This window comes from Rhinoderma darwinii, chromosome 5 (assembly GCF_050947455.1).
Source record: "Rhinoderma darwinii isolate aRhiDar2 chromosome 5, aRhiDar2.hap1, whole genome shotgun sequence".
NCBI lineage: Eukaryota > Metazoa > Chordata > Amphibia > Anura > Rhinodermatidae > Rhinoderma > Rhinoderma darwinii.
Window position 1 is genome coordinate 23,207,586 of NC_134691.1, and position 14,015 is coordinate 23,221,600.

The 14,015-nt window shown below is 41.5% G+C and overlaps 1 protein-coding gene across 7 annotated transcripts in view; it reads left to right on the top strand.

Annotated features, from left to right (window-relative positions):
• MTSS1 (MTSS I-BAR domain containing 1) overlaps nt 1-11,337 on the top strand; it is a 148,300-nt gene extending 136,963 nt beyond the window's left edge. For 4 of the 7 annotated variants that reach the window (XM_075825747.1, XM_075825749.1, XM_075825750.1 and 1 more), the window contains 4 exons: nt 3,212-3,385; nt 6,897-7,061; nt 7,393-7,555; nt 9,195-11,337. In XM_075825747.1, the coding sequence (XP_075681862.1) occupies nt 3,212-3,385; nt 6,897-7,061; nt 7,393-7,555; nt 9,195-9,883 (1,191 nt within the window). In that variant the 3' untranslated portion in view covers nt 9,884-11,337. The remainder of the gene's footprint in view (nt 1-3,211; nt 3,386-6,896; nt 7,062-7,392; nt 7,556-9,194) is intronic. The other 3 variants (XM_075825752.1, XM_075825753.1, XM_075825754.1) reach the window with 2 other exon arrangements.
• Nucleotides 11,338-14,015: the final 2,678 nt, after the last annotated feature.

Genomic DNA, 14,015 nt, shown 5'->3' on the forward strand with positions numbered 1-14,015 from the left:
GCTGATTTGCTATTGGAAACAGTCAATAAGTTTGTCTAACGGCTCAGCTGAGAGGCAGTCGTATAGTTGGTTTTTCTTACATCAGATGACTGTACAGTGTCTGGTGTAACGATAACACTTACTAAAATGCAAATCCGTAGACAAAGCATTGTACAGAATTGCTGGGGAGATTTCCCCTCTGACGCCTGGAGAGTTTTGAGTGCAGCTCTGGAGTATAATACACACTGAACCACGGGATCGGCATCAGATAAGTAATGTATTTACAAAGTTATTGAACTTTTCATGTAGATCAATTTTATATGTAATCAGTAAAATGTTTTTCTCAAAGGCGGGGGCTTTAAATAGAAATGTTTGTGTTTTTGAATGTTTGTGTCTTGTATATAAGTTATGAAGCGGTTACGGGGCGATATTTCTATTCCTTTAGTCTGTTTTGTAAAATAATAGAACCCATATAGCTGGCCAGCTTAAAGTGAATGTCCGCGCTTGACTATCAATTTGTGTTTTTACATTTTTTAGCTTAAATTATATTCTAATTAAAATCTCAATATATCTTTAATACGGTCAGAGCTTTGTTTTTCTGACATCTCCAAATCTCCTGCATAGACATAGTTTTAACACTTTCCTGACACTAATATTCCTATTTACGTCGGCAAAGGGTATTTAAAGATGGCGCCTACTCAAAAGCAGAGCAGGCGCCGTAGCAGCCGGGTGTCTGCTGTGTTACGCAGCATCGACCCAGCGGCAATGCTTGTGAACAGAAACCTCACTAATCGCCAGCATTTAACCACCGGCATCTGAGTTTTTTTTTTACCCCTTTCACTCCGGGGGCCGGTCACCGGCTCTCGCGCAGCAAGATCGCGGGAGCCGGTGTACTCCTAGCAGCTGCGAGACTTGTGAACGCTCCCAGCCCTTCTAAAGAAAGATTGCTATTGAGACTTGCCAGGTTAAAAGGGCAGATTTTTTGCCACTTCAACCCCCACAAAAAATTGAATAAAAAGTGATCAAAATACCAGATATTCCCCCAAATGGTATTAATAAAAACAACATATTTCCACGTACAAAAACACGTCTACCACAGCTCTGTACGCTGAAATATAAAAAAGTTACGTTGGGTCACAATATGATGTTAGAAACCTTTTTTTTTTTTCTTTTTAAACATTTTCATTTTTTTAAAGGTACTAAAACATAACAAAAACTATGTAACTTTGGTACCATCGTGATCGTACTGACCCGCAGAATAAAGGTAATGTGTCATTTTCACCATAGATTGAACACCATCTAAAAGAAATCCATAAGAAAATGGCAGAACTGTTGATTTTTTTTCAAATTCCACCCCATTCTGAATTTTTTTACAGCTTCCCAGTACATCGCACATAATATTAAATAGTAGCATTAGAAAGTACAACTTATCTCGTAAAAATTAAGCCCTCATACGGCTGCGTCAACGAAAAAATAAAAGTTATGACTTTTTGAAGGCGAGGAGGAAAAAACAAAAGCATAAAAACTAAAATTAGTCTGGTCCTGAAATGGTTAAAAGATAACATTCTGGTTACCTGCAGCCACCACTAGAGGGAGCTTAGGAGCTTACTGCACATTGTTATACATTGAACTTTATAATAAGATGGTAAGCTCCCCCTAGTGGTGCCTGCAAGCAGACAGAATGCTATAATGTAAACCTATAGTTATGCAGGGGATTCAGAGCTCTGTATCAGAAAAGCAAATCTCTGACCACTACAAAGATATATTAAGAAATTAATCCGCACAGAATTTACCACCTAAAAATGACATGATGATAAAAGATGAGATACACTTTTAAAACTTCTGTCTATGCAGCAGTAGAACTTCGGTGGGAGATTGTTCATATAGTTCTGCATGAACAATCCATTTTCTCAATGATGTACGATATGTGTATTCTCCAACACTGATAATTTTCCTTCTTCATTACAAGCACTCTTCATTTTCTGTAAAGAAGGGTCTCAGGATGTGGCCACCCACTGTTAAAATTGCCCGGTTGAGATGCCAGGGTAACTTTAGTAATTAGTTACCACCAGGTCTACGGTCTGAGCCCAAGGCAATCACAGTCCTGGCAGACTACTGGATTTCTAAGTGGCCTTATAAGAAATACAGGATCCAAGAGGTTTATCAGGTCCAAACATGGGTCAAGGTCTTGGCCTAGTTTCAAAAGATAACGTTGGCAAAGTCATTAATGAGATTGTGATTGCACCTTTGCGGTTCCAACTTGGTCACAACTTGGTTTGAAAAACTTGCTCAGAGCCATCATTGAATAGTTTCAAGGTTTGACAAATGGTATTTACCTACAAAGATATCAGTGATGTTCATGGGGTCATTTGTTGTCATGTTCACCCAAGAGATAGACATATTGGTGGTACCCATGATCTCATTATCATGGTTACATAGGTTTTTATAGTCCGTGGCCATCATCCAGGGTATATGTATATAGTATATGTAGTATTTTGCCTTGTGTATGTTCACTTCATCTTGTGGTATTATTCAACCATATGATCCGTTTTCCATGTTCCTTTTGATTTATTGGTTATTTTAAGTGGACCCAACCATGGAGGCAGCCATCTTTGGACTAAGCCAAGGATATAGTCGATCAATTTGAGGATCAATGACATAATGAAACCATGAGCCCTTAAGTGACGTCACTAGATCCCAGTCAATTACCATTGTAAACATTAACTTGATGGCTTGATGATCAAAATGGCTTCCCCCAAAGAGCATGGGAGTTACGTAAACTGTAAAGAGCATTTCTCCCTAAAATCAAACCGGTCACGCGTAAATGCAAGTCCTGAGTTGTCCTCTTGTATCAAGATCTTAAGTGTTTTATTTAGCCATTTTATATCCGAGTAAGATGGGTGACTACCAATATGGCCACTGTTACGGCTCCTACTACAGTTGTCACCAAGCTCTTTCTAACTACTCGCTGGTAAGTCTTACTAGTATTGCCAAAAATCCAAAAAGGTTTGCGAAACAGGACTCCAACTCCTGGGTCGAGCTCAGTAACTTGGTGGAAGAGAGACTCGCGTATATTTGATGATTTTCTTAATTTTATGGAGAATGCTCTTTTAGTTCCGATTTTTTTATTTATTTATTTATTTATTTTTTATCGACTTCCCCCTCATTTGACCATTATATTGATTTTTGTTTTTTCCTTGTTTTGTTTTCTTTCCTTTTTGTTTGTCCTCAGTTGTCTAATGGCTATTATCACTATAGTTTGTCCAGTGACCTGTCCACGGCAGGTCACGTCACCCATTTCCCACTCCCAGCCTCCCGTCCTTGGACCCGGTCTAGCTCAGATTGTCATCACTATTACACCATTGGGCCGGGCATGGTACCATCGTCTAAGATACCCAGCTGGAAGGTTTGTGTTTATGTGAAACGGCCGCCTCTTCACACATTTCACTCCTCTCCTGTCACTAACTTATATACTTGGGTGTCCTACATGGGAAACTTTTCTGAAAACTTGTCTATTCTGTAAATCTCAGTTCTGCACAACCCCCACAAAAAAAATAATCAGATTCCTCTAGAACAATGGTGGGTCTTTGAATCCGAAACTTTTATTGGGTTCTTTGGCCTGTCTCCTATACATTCATCTATTCTAATTGGAAACACTTATTTTTGGGTCCTCACAATAACTATCGATTGGTATTTGGCTATCAACACTACCCATAGAGTTTAGATGACCTCTGACCACTTTTCGGCAGGATAGGATGATAGGCTTACTTTTATGAACACCATAAGATACCCCCACCCCAGTTGGCTGATTTCCTGAAGAAATAATAATTGGTGGAGTTGGATTGTTTCGCTTAATATTGCTTGGGTTTGCATTTTACTTGCTTGTACTACCCAACCCTCGCTACAGAGACCTAAATCTGAAAGCTTAGGTGATCCAAATGGACATTTCATTGGTTTGAACAATGGCAAGTCATAAGGGTAAATCCACCCGAAGTTTACCTTCTCACGTATATTGTGGATACAGTGAAACCTTTTTGAGACCACCATCAAAAAACTACTTTGATAAATGGTCTTCTCGAGGGGGTGATCCTCTCAACGAACCAGTATACATAGTATATAATATAGTGGTGGCCTTCTCAAAGAGGTGGTCTTTTGGAGAGGTTTCAATGTATGTTAGATGATAGCATCGATGGGGGTCCTCAGTTTCTCACCGGTTTCCCCATCTGAAGCAACTATTGCACTGCCCAAAAATTTCCATCACTTGAAATATCCAATTTGGTGATCTTGACCGATCACCATTTAAACCATTGGCTCTCTTTGGTGAACATTGAGTATAGCAATCCTTTTATTTGAGGAACATCTTTATATATAAATTATTGAGCTGATTTATACTTGTGAATTGTTCTAGGCTAGAACTAGATGACCACTTGTTCCCTAGTGCGGAGCATGATGCTTTCGAGACTCACAAATTCTCTCAGTCCGACACTATTTAATGGGAATTGTGATTGACCATTGCACATCCACCATAATGATAGACAACAGACGCTTATATCTATGCTGGCCAGGTTCCTACCTCTGGCGAACCATCCTTGGTTGCCCATTGTCCAATTCCAAGCATCCTATAAGACACTGCGTCATGCGGAGGTGGGCACCATGCTCCATCACAGATTGACCACATAAATATTTGGTAGTGATTCTTCATCAGACCTCTGCATTCTCCACTGACCAATTATGAGGACCCTTTACTGTAATACAGGTGGGGATTGTGCACTGAGATATTGTCAACCTTCTGGGTGAATTATTCTGTCTTGCAATTCTACGTTGTGTCTGACTTCCTCTCTTTTATGTCTACTGCTCTCGTAATTTGAAAATAGATGTATCTGCCCTCTGTGCTTACAAAAGAGTGATCAATACATTGTTAAAATAAATGTGAGACCTTCTGTTTAGGAATAATATATAGTATGTACCAGGGTTTTATCATCCTTGCCCTTCTGGCTTCTAACAGAAGAATTGTAACTCCAGCTTTGAAGATCTTTTGGTTTTTGGTCACTTGAGGGGGCACTTTCAATAGGAGCTGTGTACATCCATATGTAGAAAGCTTGCTCTAGTGGCAGCTGCCAGCAGCCATAATTGTGTAATTTAAAGGGATTTTCTGGAAGGTAAAAATGTCTCAATAGTCCTAAAATACAAGAATACCAAAGTTTGACATAAATTTCTCTTGCCAATTCCTGTCTTGGTCCTTAGTCGAGGCGGGAGCATGGTGTCGTCTACACTGAGGACATGTTATTCGACCAAGAAGGTGAACTGCTACTCACCATGGTGTCTTCATGTTCCATTTTGACATCAATTAATATGTCGTTGGCATCGACAACACGTCGTCACGCTCCTGAGTAAAAAATAAAAGACTGGGGGACCCAGACAGCGGCAATCAGGACTTGCTTAAAGAATTGCAATGGTAACAAAGCTTGTTATTTTTGGATTATCCAAAAATATTTTAACCCCTTGGAAAATCTCTTTTAACCTTTTGGTGGTGTGAAATAAAGCAGGGGCATTTGGAGCCCTAAGAGGAAAACCCAAACCCTGTAATTATCCAGAAATAAATTAATCCACATAGATTTTGGGTCTAAAAACGAAATGATCATCAAAGATGGAGGTACTTTAAACATTTGAAGATCTTATTCAGAAAGTTCTTTCAAGTAGAAGCTGATAATGGAACTTTTATAGCTGAACTTTTATCGCTAGGAGCACGACATCCCTGTAGACGTTGTCTTTGAAATGTAGAAATCTGGGGAACTGCAGGCCACGGGTTCGTCCGGATGCAAACGCTTGCCTGGTTGCAATCGATAATGGTATAAGTAGTATTACACCTGTTCTAAGGAGAATATATCTAAAAACAGCCCTTTGTACGGCGCTGTTCCCCTCCGGTAAAATGCTTTTGTTGGTTTTCAGTGTTGGATGTCCAAGAATAACATTAAGGCCATTCAAATAGAAAGTTCTTTAATTGTGATCATAAAAGCGACGCGTTTTGGAACCATACCGGCTCCTTCCTCAGGCATTATCATAAGTGAATGTGGAGATTGTACGAACATGTAGACTTTAAAAAAAAAAAAACGGGAAGAAAGTATTAGAATGGGGAAAGGTCATCTGTCAGTGTGCATTGCATAAACTTTTATGTAAGATTAGCAGATACATAAAACTGAAATAAAATAACATTTGTGGTGTCAAAAGTGTCGGGTGTTCTGCCACATATTTGGATGGTGACTATTCAGAGGTTTATCCGGGTTTTGTTTTCTGTAGGTAGTGATGTTCTGTTCATCTTGCCATGTTGAGTACCACACAGACGGCATAACTATACGTGCGTTCTGAGGTGGTGGAAATTGATAGAAATCCTTGATAGCTTGCCTCTGACACAATTTCAGGAGATAGAGACCGCTCGATGGGGGGGGGGGGGGGGGCACCATCAGGCGGTCTCAAGCCTCCCAAGTGAGTGCCGATATATGGTGCTCATTGGCTGGAGATTCAGCATCCTTAGCAATCAGTGTTGTCTTGTTGAGGCAACACTGTGAACGCTGTCAGCGGTCTGAGGTCTCCTATGTAAGTGCAGATGTGCGGCTCTGAAACGCGTCGCTTTAATCACAATTAAAGAACTTTCTATTTGAATGGCCTCAGTGTTATTCTTGGACATCCAACACTGAAAACCAATGAAAGGATTTTACCGGAGGGGAACTGCGTCGTACCACGAGCTGGTTTTAGCTATATTCTCCTTACAACAGGTGTAATATTGGGTCGGTGACTCTGTCCTGGTCATGGACAACCCCCGGTACTTGAGTTTTGTAAGTGGCAGAGGTTAAACCATCTTTCCTTGAGTGAACAAAGTGCTTTGAATGTGTATATACAGCATATAACCTTTCATCCAGGACTGGGCTAAGCCAGGTCCATACGACCAACCTACGGTGAACACTCTTCAGAGACGTAAACGCGAAGCCGATCCCTGCGTAGGAGCCTATATCGCAGCTCTTGGACTGACCAGTGATGCCCGATTGCAAAGGAATACCTGCAAAGGAGTACCTGCAACCTCCAGGGTAAAGAGTGATGCAGTGGATCGTCTCTGCTTTTAACCACACTTCTCTAGAATGTCTTCTGCTTCTAACACGCGTTGTAAATGTTGTGTGTTTGCTTCGTTGACCATTGTAAAGATCTCTTTAGTATTAGCATGTGTTCACCTGCAGCATTTTGGGTGTAGGTGTATGTTTATATGTAGAAGTAGATCCAGAAAATCTTGTGATGGACAATATGTTGCACTTACCGTTTCTTATGAGATTGTTGACGTGGATGAAACGACTTCTGCTGGTGGTGGGTCATAGTCAAACTTGGTGCGTTGTGTTCATTTTGTTCCTCTCTTATATTTATCAGCAAGGTGAAGAAGGTGAGAACTGTGACGAGTTGGCTCTGGCGTTGAGTAGAGGATTGCAGCTTGATACACAGAGGAGTAGCAGAGATTCCTTGCAATGTTCTAGTGGATACAGCACACAGACCACAACCCCATGCTGTTCAGAAGATACCATCCCTTCACAAGGTACGGGCACCAAGACCTGTCCTACTTATTACTCCTGGTCACAATGACAACTTGTAGACCCAGAGCATACTAGCTGGGCATTCATAACCTAATACTGCTGCCCAAACTGGCCCACCAGAGAGCAGAATTAGTGGTAAGCCCTAAGCTTAGAAGACCTCCAGGAAACACAGAGAATAATGAGGATCTCCGGTAGTTTCTCCAAGAAACTTCTAATCATTGGAGATGCTTGATATAAAGTTCTCCATCCAACCAAATTCTTGGTCTGTTTGTAGCGTTCAGCCATAAATTGAGCCGTGTATGGACCGTATATGTCTGTCCAGCCTGGATAAGTCTTTTTGAGTTTACTTTCCAAAAGGAGTTGTCCACAGTTCTCTTCAGACCACATTACCATCCGACCCATAAGCCCTTGAGCTCATATGTTATATCAGACCTATTCCTTCTAACTTTTTATTTGTCTGGGGGATGGGGGTTCAGAAGGTGCTGGGGGCTCTGTGTAAGGGTAGGCAGAGACCTGAATGACAGAAGGTGGCAGGGGCTCTGTTAGGGAAGGGAGGCACATAAACTGATAGGGGTACTGTAGGGGAAACTAACGGTGGCTGGGGCTCTGTAGCGGGTAGCGAACAAGGGGCACAGAAGGTGGCAGGGGTTACGTGATGGGAGGGGGAAAGGGACACAAAGTGGTAGGTATTCTGTGGATGAAGGGGATTAGGGGGCACAGGAAAAAACAGAGGTTCTCTAGGGGGCCAGAATGTAGATAGTAGGTAGCAGGGGCTCTGTGGAAGGAAAGGGCGGGGGACAAGGTGACAGGCAGGCAGAGTTTTCCTACCTGGGACTCGCTACTCAGGCTCTCCTTACAGCAAGCTTGACTGCCACTGCTGGGCTGGCAAAACTGTGCTAGGCTTTTACTTAGAACTGCCACCGCCATCATACTGATAGTCTTCATTTGTGTGAGAAGAGGGAAGAGCTAACGCCATGTTACTGTATTGAGGAGGAAGGAGCCAGGAGATAACAGGAGGCACTATTGCTTAGGGCCCGTAAAGTTTGGCTTAGGTGAAAGGAACGGGCCCCATGACCTTTTTCATCTACGTGAAGCTATTTGGGCCCCATTGTGTCTAGTTTGGCTGCGGCAGCACTAGACGGACCCCTATTTATAAGACTTGCAGCCGGGCCCTACATAGCAGTACTGCCCTGATGGTGGCCCTGTATACATATATAAACAAGCAGAGCCCATACTCTGCTGCAAGGGCACCACAAGGAATGCAGGTTACTGTAGTAGAGGATATTGTATCAATGTTGATGTCATTGAGGAGGAAGGTCCTGGCAGGGTCGTACCTAGAGATTTCCTAGTATATTGTCTGCAAAAATGTCATTAATTAGCTTTTCTACTTAAAAATTAAAATATCACAAATTAGTCCATGACTTGTCTATTCTGTCAAGTGGTTCAAAATTCTATTCAGCCACTACTCGGTTACTTGGAAGGCTGAGTGACAACCAATATGGCCACTATTACTTCTCTTAGTCGTTGTCATGAATTTTCGAATTCTTCTAGGAGTGGCAAATTTGCCTAGTCATGTAATGTATAGGACCTGCAAAATCTTTTAATTAAAACCACATTTTTTAACCTTGCTCTTGTCTTCAGTTTCAGATTATGATTACTTCTCGGTGAGTGGAGACCAAGAACCTGACCAACAGGATTTTGATAAATCTTCCACCATCCCTCGAAACAGTGATATCAGCCAGTCATACAGGAGGATGTTCCAATCGAAACGTCCAGCCTCCACCGCGGGGCTGCCGGCTACCTTCGGACCTGTAATCGTCACTCCTGGTGTGGCCACCATTCGTAGGACACCATCCACCAAGCCATCAGTGAGACGTGGCACTATTGGTGGAGGTCCCATACCAATAAAGACACCAGTTATACCAGTTAAGACCCCCACAGTACCAGACATGCCAAGTGGGCTCCCCACCAGCACAAGCGAAGAATGCTCTGAGCGAAGCCCTGACTCACCCTTTGTTATGGAAGCTGCGGTGCTTACAGGCGAAATGCCAACTTCACTGTGGAGTGGGCAGGCTTCTGTAAACCCCCCAGTCCCGGGACCCCAAGGCATGATCGTGGAAGAACAGAGGCAAGGAAGGTCCGAAAATGATGCGGAAGATGATCAGGATGAAACTTCCATCCCTGAAGCCCCGATGCAAGTCCACCCAGGGACAACAGAGTCTGCTCTTACGGAAGCAACTGAAGGAGAAGATATGCTATTTGCTATCCGCCGTGGAGTTAAACTTAAGAGAACCGCCACAAATGATCGCTCAGCCCCTCGGCTCTCCTAGAAGAATTGGGATACTAAGGCCGGGACTAAAGAACTTCACCCTGGCAACTCTCTTTAATCCATTCCAGTCTGTGATCGGCGGATTGTGTAGGAGCGTACACAGGGTTGACTCTTAATAAAAGAAGATCTAGAAATCTATATTCTCACGGTAAAGCAGAGTAGAAGAGCAAGGTTACTATCTGTCCGTGTCCTCAAACTGTACATAGTCCATTTACCTCTGCACATAGTTAACCCCCTTTTATGTTTCTCTTGGTTTTTTGGTCCGTCCTATTTTTTTTGTTCCCATTTTTCCATAAAGTGCCAAAATCTTCTTTTCATTTTATACAAGTCTATGTCAATTTTAAAACGCTTCAGATGGGATAAGAACAAGTGTGCATTGCAACAGACGAAGGACTGTTTTTGTGAACCCTCCTCACCCCATCCCCTCAAAACAAAAAAAAAACTTTGTACAGATCAAGCATGAGCAAACCTTTGTGGCATGATGGGAGATGTAGTTCAACAACCGCTGCACAGCCAGAGGATGAGGTGTAGAACACTTCCGTATCACAGCAGCTTAGATTTTCCTATACACCACTACAAATTTAGGTTTTTCCTTTTTAATTATTGTTATTTTTTAATATTTTTTTTCCGTTTTTTAACTGTTATAAATTATTAACAATAATTAAGAGCAATATAAAAAAATAATAATAGCATGTAACCAAGGGGGAATAAAGGGTTAAGAACGCCATTTTAACATATGCTGTCACACACATCACCTGTAATCTAGTCTTTGCTTGTAGCTCCATGATAGACCAGTTAGACCAAACCAGACTCCACTGTTTCTGTTCCATTGAGTGCTTTCGACCATCGTCGACATTCACGTCGCTTTCTCTAATGTAATATATTAGACCCATTGCATACATTTTTCTACTCCGCATTGTTAGGAATTACATAAGACCGGATAAGGCAGGTATTTAAATTGCAACTTACATTTAATAATATCTGGTTTCTATAGTGATGGCGGCCATTTTTTGGGCAATAGCTGTCAGTGTAGGGCTCCAAGAAGAGATCTCGCCAATATGTACATATAGAACTAGCACATGATGTGGCTGCCTTCTCTGAAGACCGTTAAGATGGCCCTGCCTTAAAATAGCTTGTTTTTCCTATATCGTAAAGCACTCAAATAAATATATATGTATGTGCGTGCGCTCACATTATCTCACCAAGTACTAACATAATAAGGGGATTATAACGTTAATTATAAAAATTCATAAAAAAGGCTAAGGCAATTATAAAGTTATTAAAATATTACGATATTTGGGAGTTCAGAGATGTAAAATAGAATAAAAAATAAAATATAAAAAAGACATTTCAAAAATTGCTTATTCACATTGGAGACCCAGCTGGCTGGGTCAAATTTGAAAAATGCAATCACATTGAAGTGACATTACACGTACACACCACACACACACACACACACACACACACACACGTGTACACACGTACACACCACACACACGTACACACCACACACACGTACACACCACACACACACACGTACACACCACACACACACGTACACACCACACACACGTACACACCACACACCACACACACGTACACACGTACACACACCACACACACGTACGCACACCACACACATTGAGTTTTGTGGAGGCGAATGGTTTTACAAACATTTTTTTTTTTAATTAGTTTTTTCGTTTTTTACTCAAATTTGGCACAGGACTGACGTGAAAGGAGGGAATATTTAGTTTCAGGTATATTCTCTGTGAATGACTATTTGGGTTATACGTTATGTATTTTTAGACTGTTTAATGGTGGGAAATAGCACTGCAGCACAGCAAGAAATATATATATATAATACTGATTACGATGGGATTTTCCATGAAACCTCCCCACACACTTTAAAAGGTAAGAATTTTTTAAAAAAGGAATTCAAAATAGAGAAACCACTGAAATGGTATTTAGGTTAACCGGACATACAGCGACTCCTGTTTCAATATCACATAAAATGGAGACATTTTTACAAACGCGTATATAGGGACCTCCCGACTCCAACATGCCCCATTCTTCTTTCCCCTGATACTTTCTCAGGGCTTTAAAAAATTTTTAGTATTCAATTATTTTTGGATATTCATTTTGGTAGATGCGGTAGCTTTTAGTTGGATTCTAGAAGACGACTTCTGAAGCCGAAACTTTTTGATGAAAAAAAATATAAATAACCAGAAGGAACTCACTAGTTAACGTGTAATATATTCCAGTACAAAAACCTTCCTCAGCCAAAAAAGTGGCCTCGTTGCCCAAATCAACCAGAGTTTCTCATGCTCTAATTGGTTGAGATACAATTTTTCCTCTGAGAAACTAAAGTGGCCCCAAAATATGTACCTGAGTTTTTCGATGACTTGACTAATGGTTCCCTATATTGGCAATAAAATAGGGAACCATTAGGGGGGGGGGGGGGCGCGCGTTAACACTCGAATGGTTGCGGCATCAACATGAGCATTTACCAGACCTCATAGTCTGACTCGCGGGGGGGGTGGGGTTGCGGGGGGGGGGTGGGGTTGCGGGGGGGGGGGGTGGGGTTGCGGGGGGGGGGGTGGGGTTGCGGGGGGGGGGGTGGGGTTGGGGGGGGGTGGGGGGGATAAAATGGCCATGTTTTATTTTACCATTACAGAATAGAAAATAAAATCTGAACCTGGATTGGTTTCAATGGGCAATATTTGTATTTTTATTTCATTTTTTTTCCCCATTTATTTTTCTAATTTTCTTTTTAAACATGAGGTCCTAGGTCTTTGGCCAGGAATTTAGATGGAAATTTCTTAAAAACACAGAAAAGCAATCCCTCCTCGTTTAGATCTCGGATACCTAAAATCGCACGTCTGAATACGTTTATGACGAGGTAAATGTCCTCTTCTCTTATAAGGATCACAGATCGCGTTATAAAACAGGAATGTTGCTATTGCCAGGCTCCCATGTACAGTGCTGTGACCCCCACCCCCTTCTCCAAAATAATTTTGTAAAATCCCCCCCAAACACAATCCTCCTTTTGTATTTAAACAGCATTGATCTCAATAGATAATTCTTTCTAGAGCAATATCCCTTGTAGAAATCTATTTATGGACAACGATCGGCAAACAGGATTTCGGGTCCTTGGGCACATTGGATATTTGATGCCAAAATACAATATTGTCAATGGTGCTAGACTCCGAAAACCAACTGCAAATTCCTCATTGGCTATCGTTCAAGATGTGAAGTCGTCGTGTTTCATATATGAAGACGTACACTGCTGTGATTCCTTTCAAGCTGTTATGTCGCCGTATGGTGTTATTAAAGGGTATAGTAAGAAAAACATCTGGTGATATTTTTTTTTAGCCATTGAGGTTTTTTTTTTAACAAATGCAAAAAAAACTTGACCATTTAACAAGACACCTTCATGTTGACCGATGAGTACCAAGAAGGCGGCCATTTTGTAGTTTGTTTACTCACATTGTACATGGCAAGCTAGTTGAGATCAGAGTGGACAGCCATTTTGTCTCACCCTAAGGTCACTTGCAAAAATGGGTCCTAGTACAGCTTTGTGTATCTGTATTACGGCTGCAATATCCGGCCCTATTGAGGTTCTACTGAACCGGACTTAGATCATCATCGGTTCCTATGGTAATCCAGTCCGGTTCAGTAGAATCTCAGAAGGTCTCAGGGACTTTATACAGACACTAAAATGAGTCCTATTACAGCTGTGTGAAAGTGACCTGAGAATTCCCACTAATGCTCAGTGACGTCACCGTCTCTAGCGAATTGATTGGTTGCCTGCTTATAAATAGGACAGCTCACAAAATGGCTGCTCCAAATGTATTTATATTAGAAAGTTTATATTTTTTTTTAATTTGATTTCTAGCTATAGAAATAATCCACCCGGAGTACATAACAAGCTGGTGGAAATCCAAGAAGGCGGCCATTTTGTTTTTTTGCACAATACATGAGCTTGTCCGGATTACAGTAGACAGCCGTTTTGTCTGAACAAATGTTACGCTAAGAACACAGGCCAATAGAAGTCGTAGATTGATTGAATGCCTACCTGTGACTATTGGTACAGCCCACAACATGGCTGCCCCCAATGCATGTATCTGATAGGT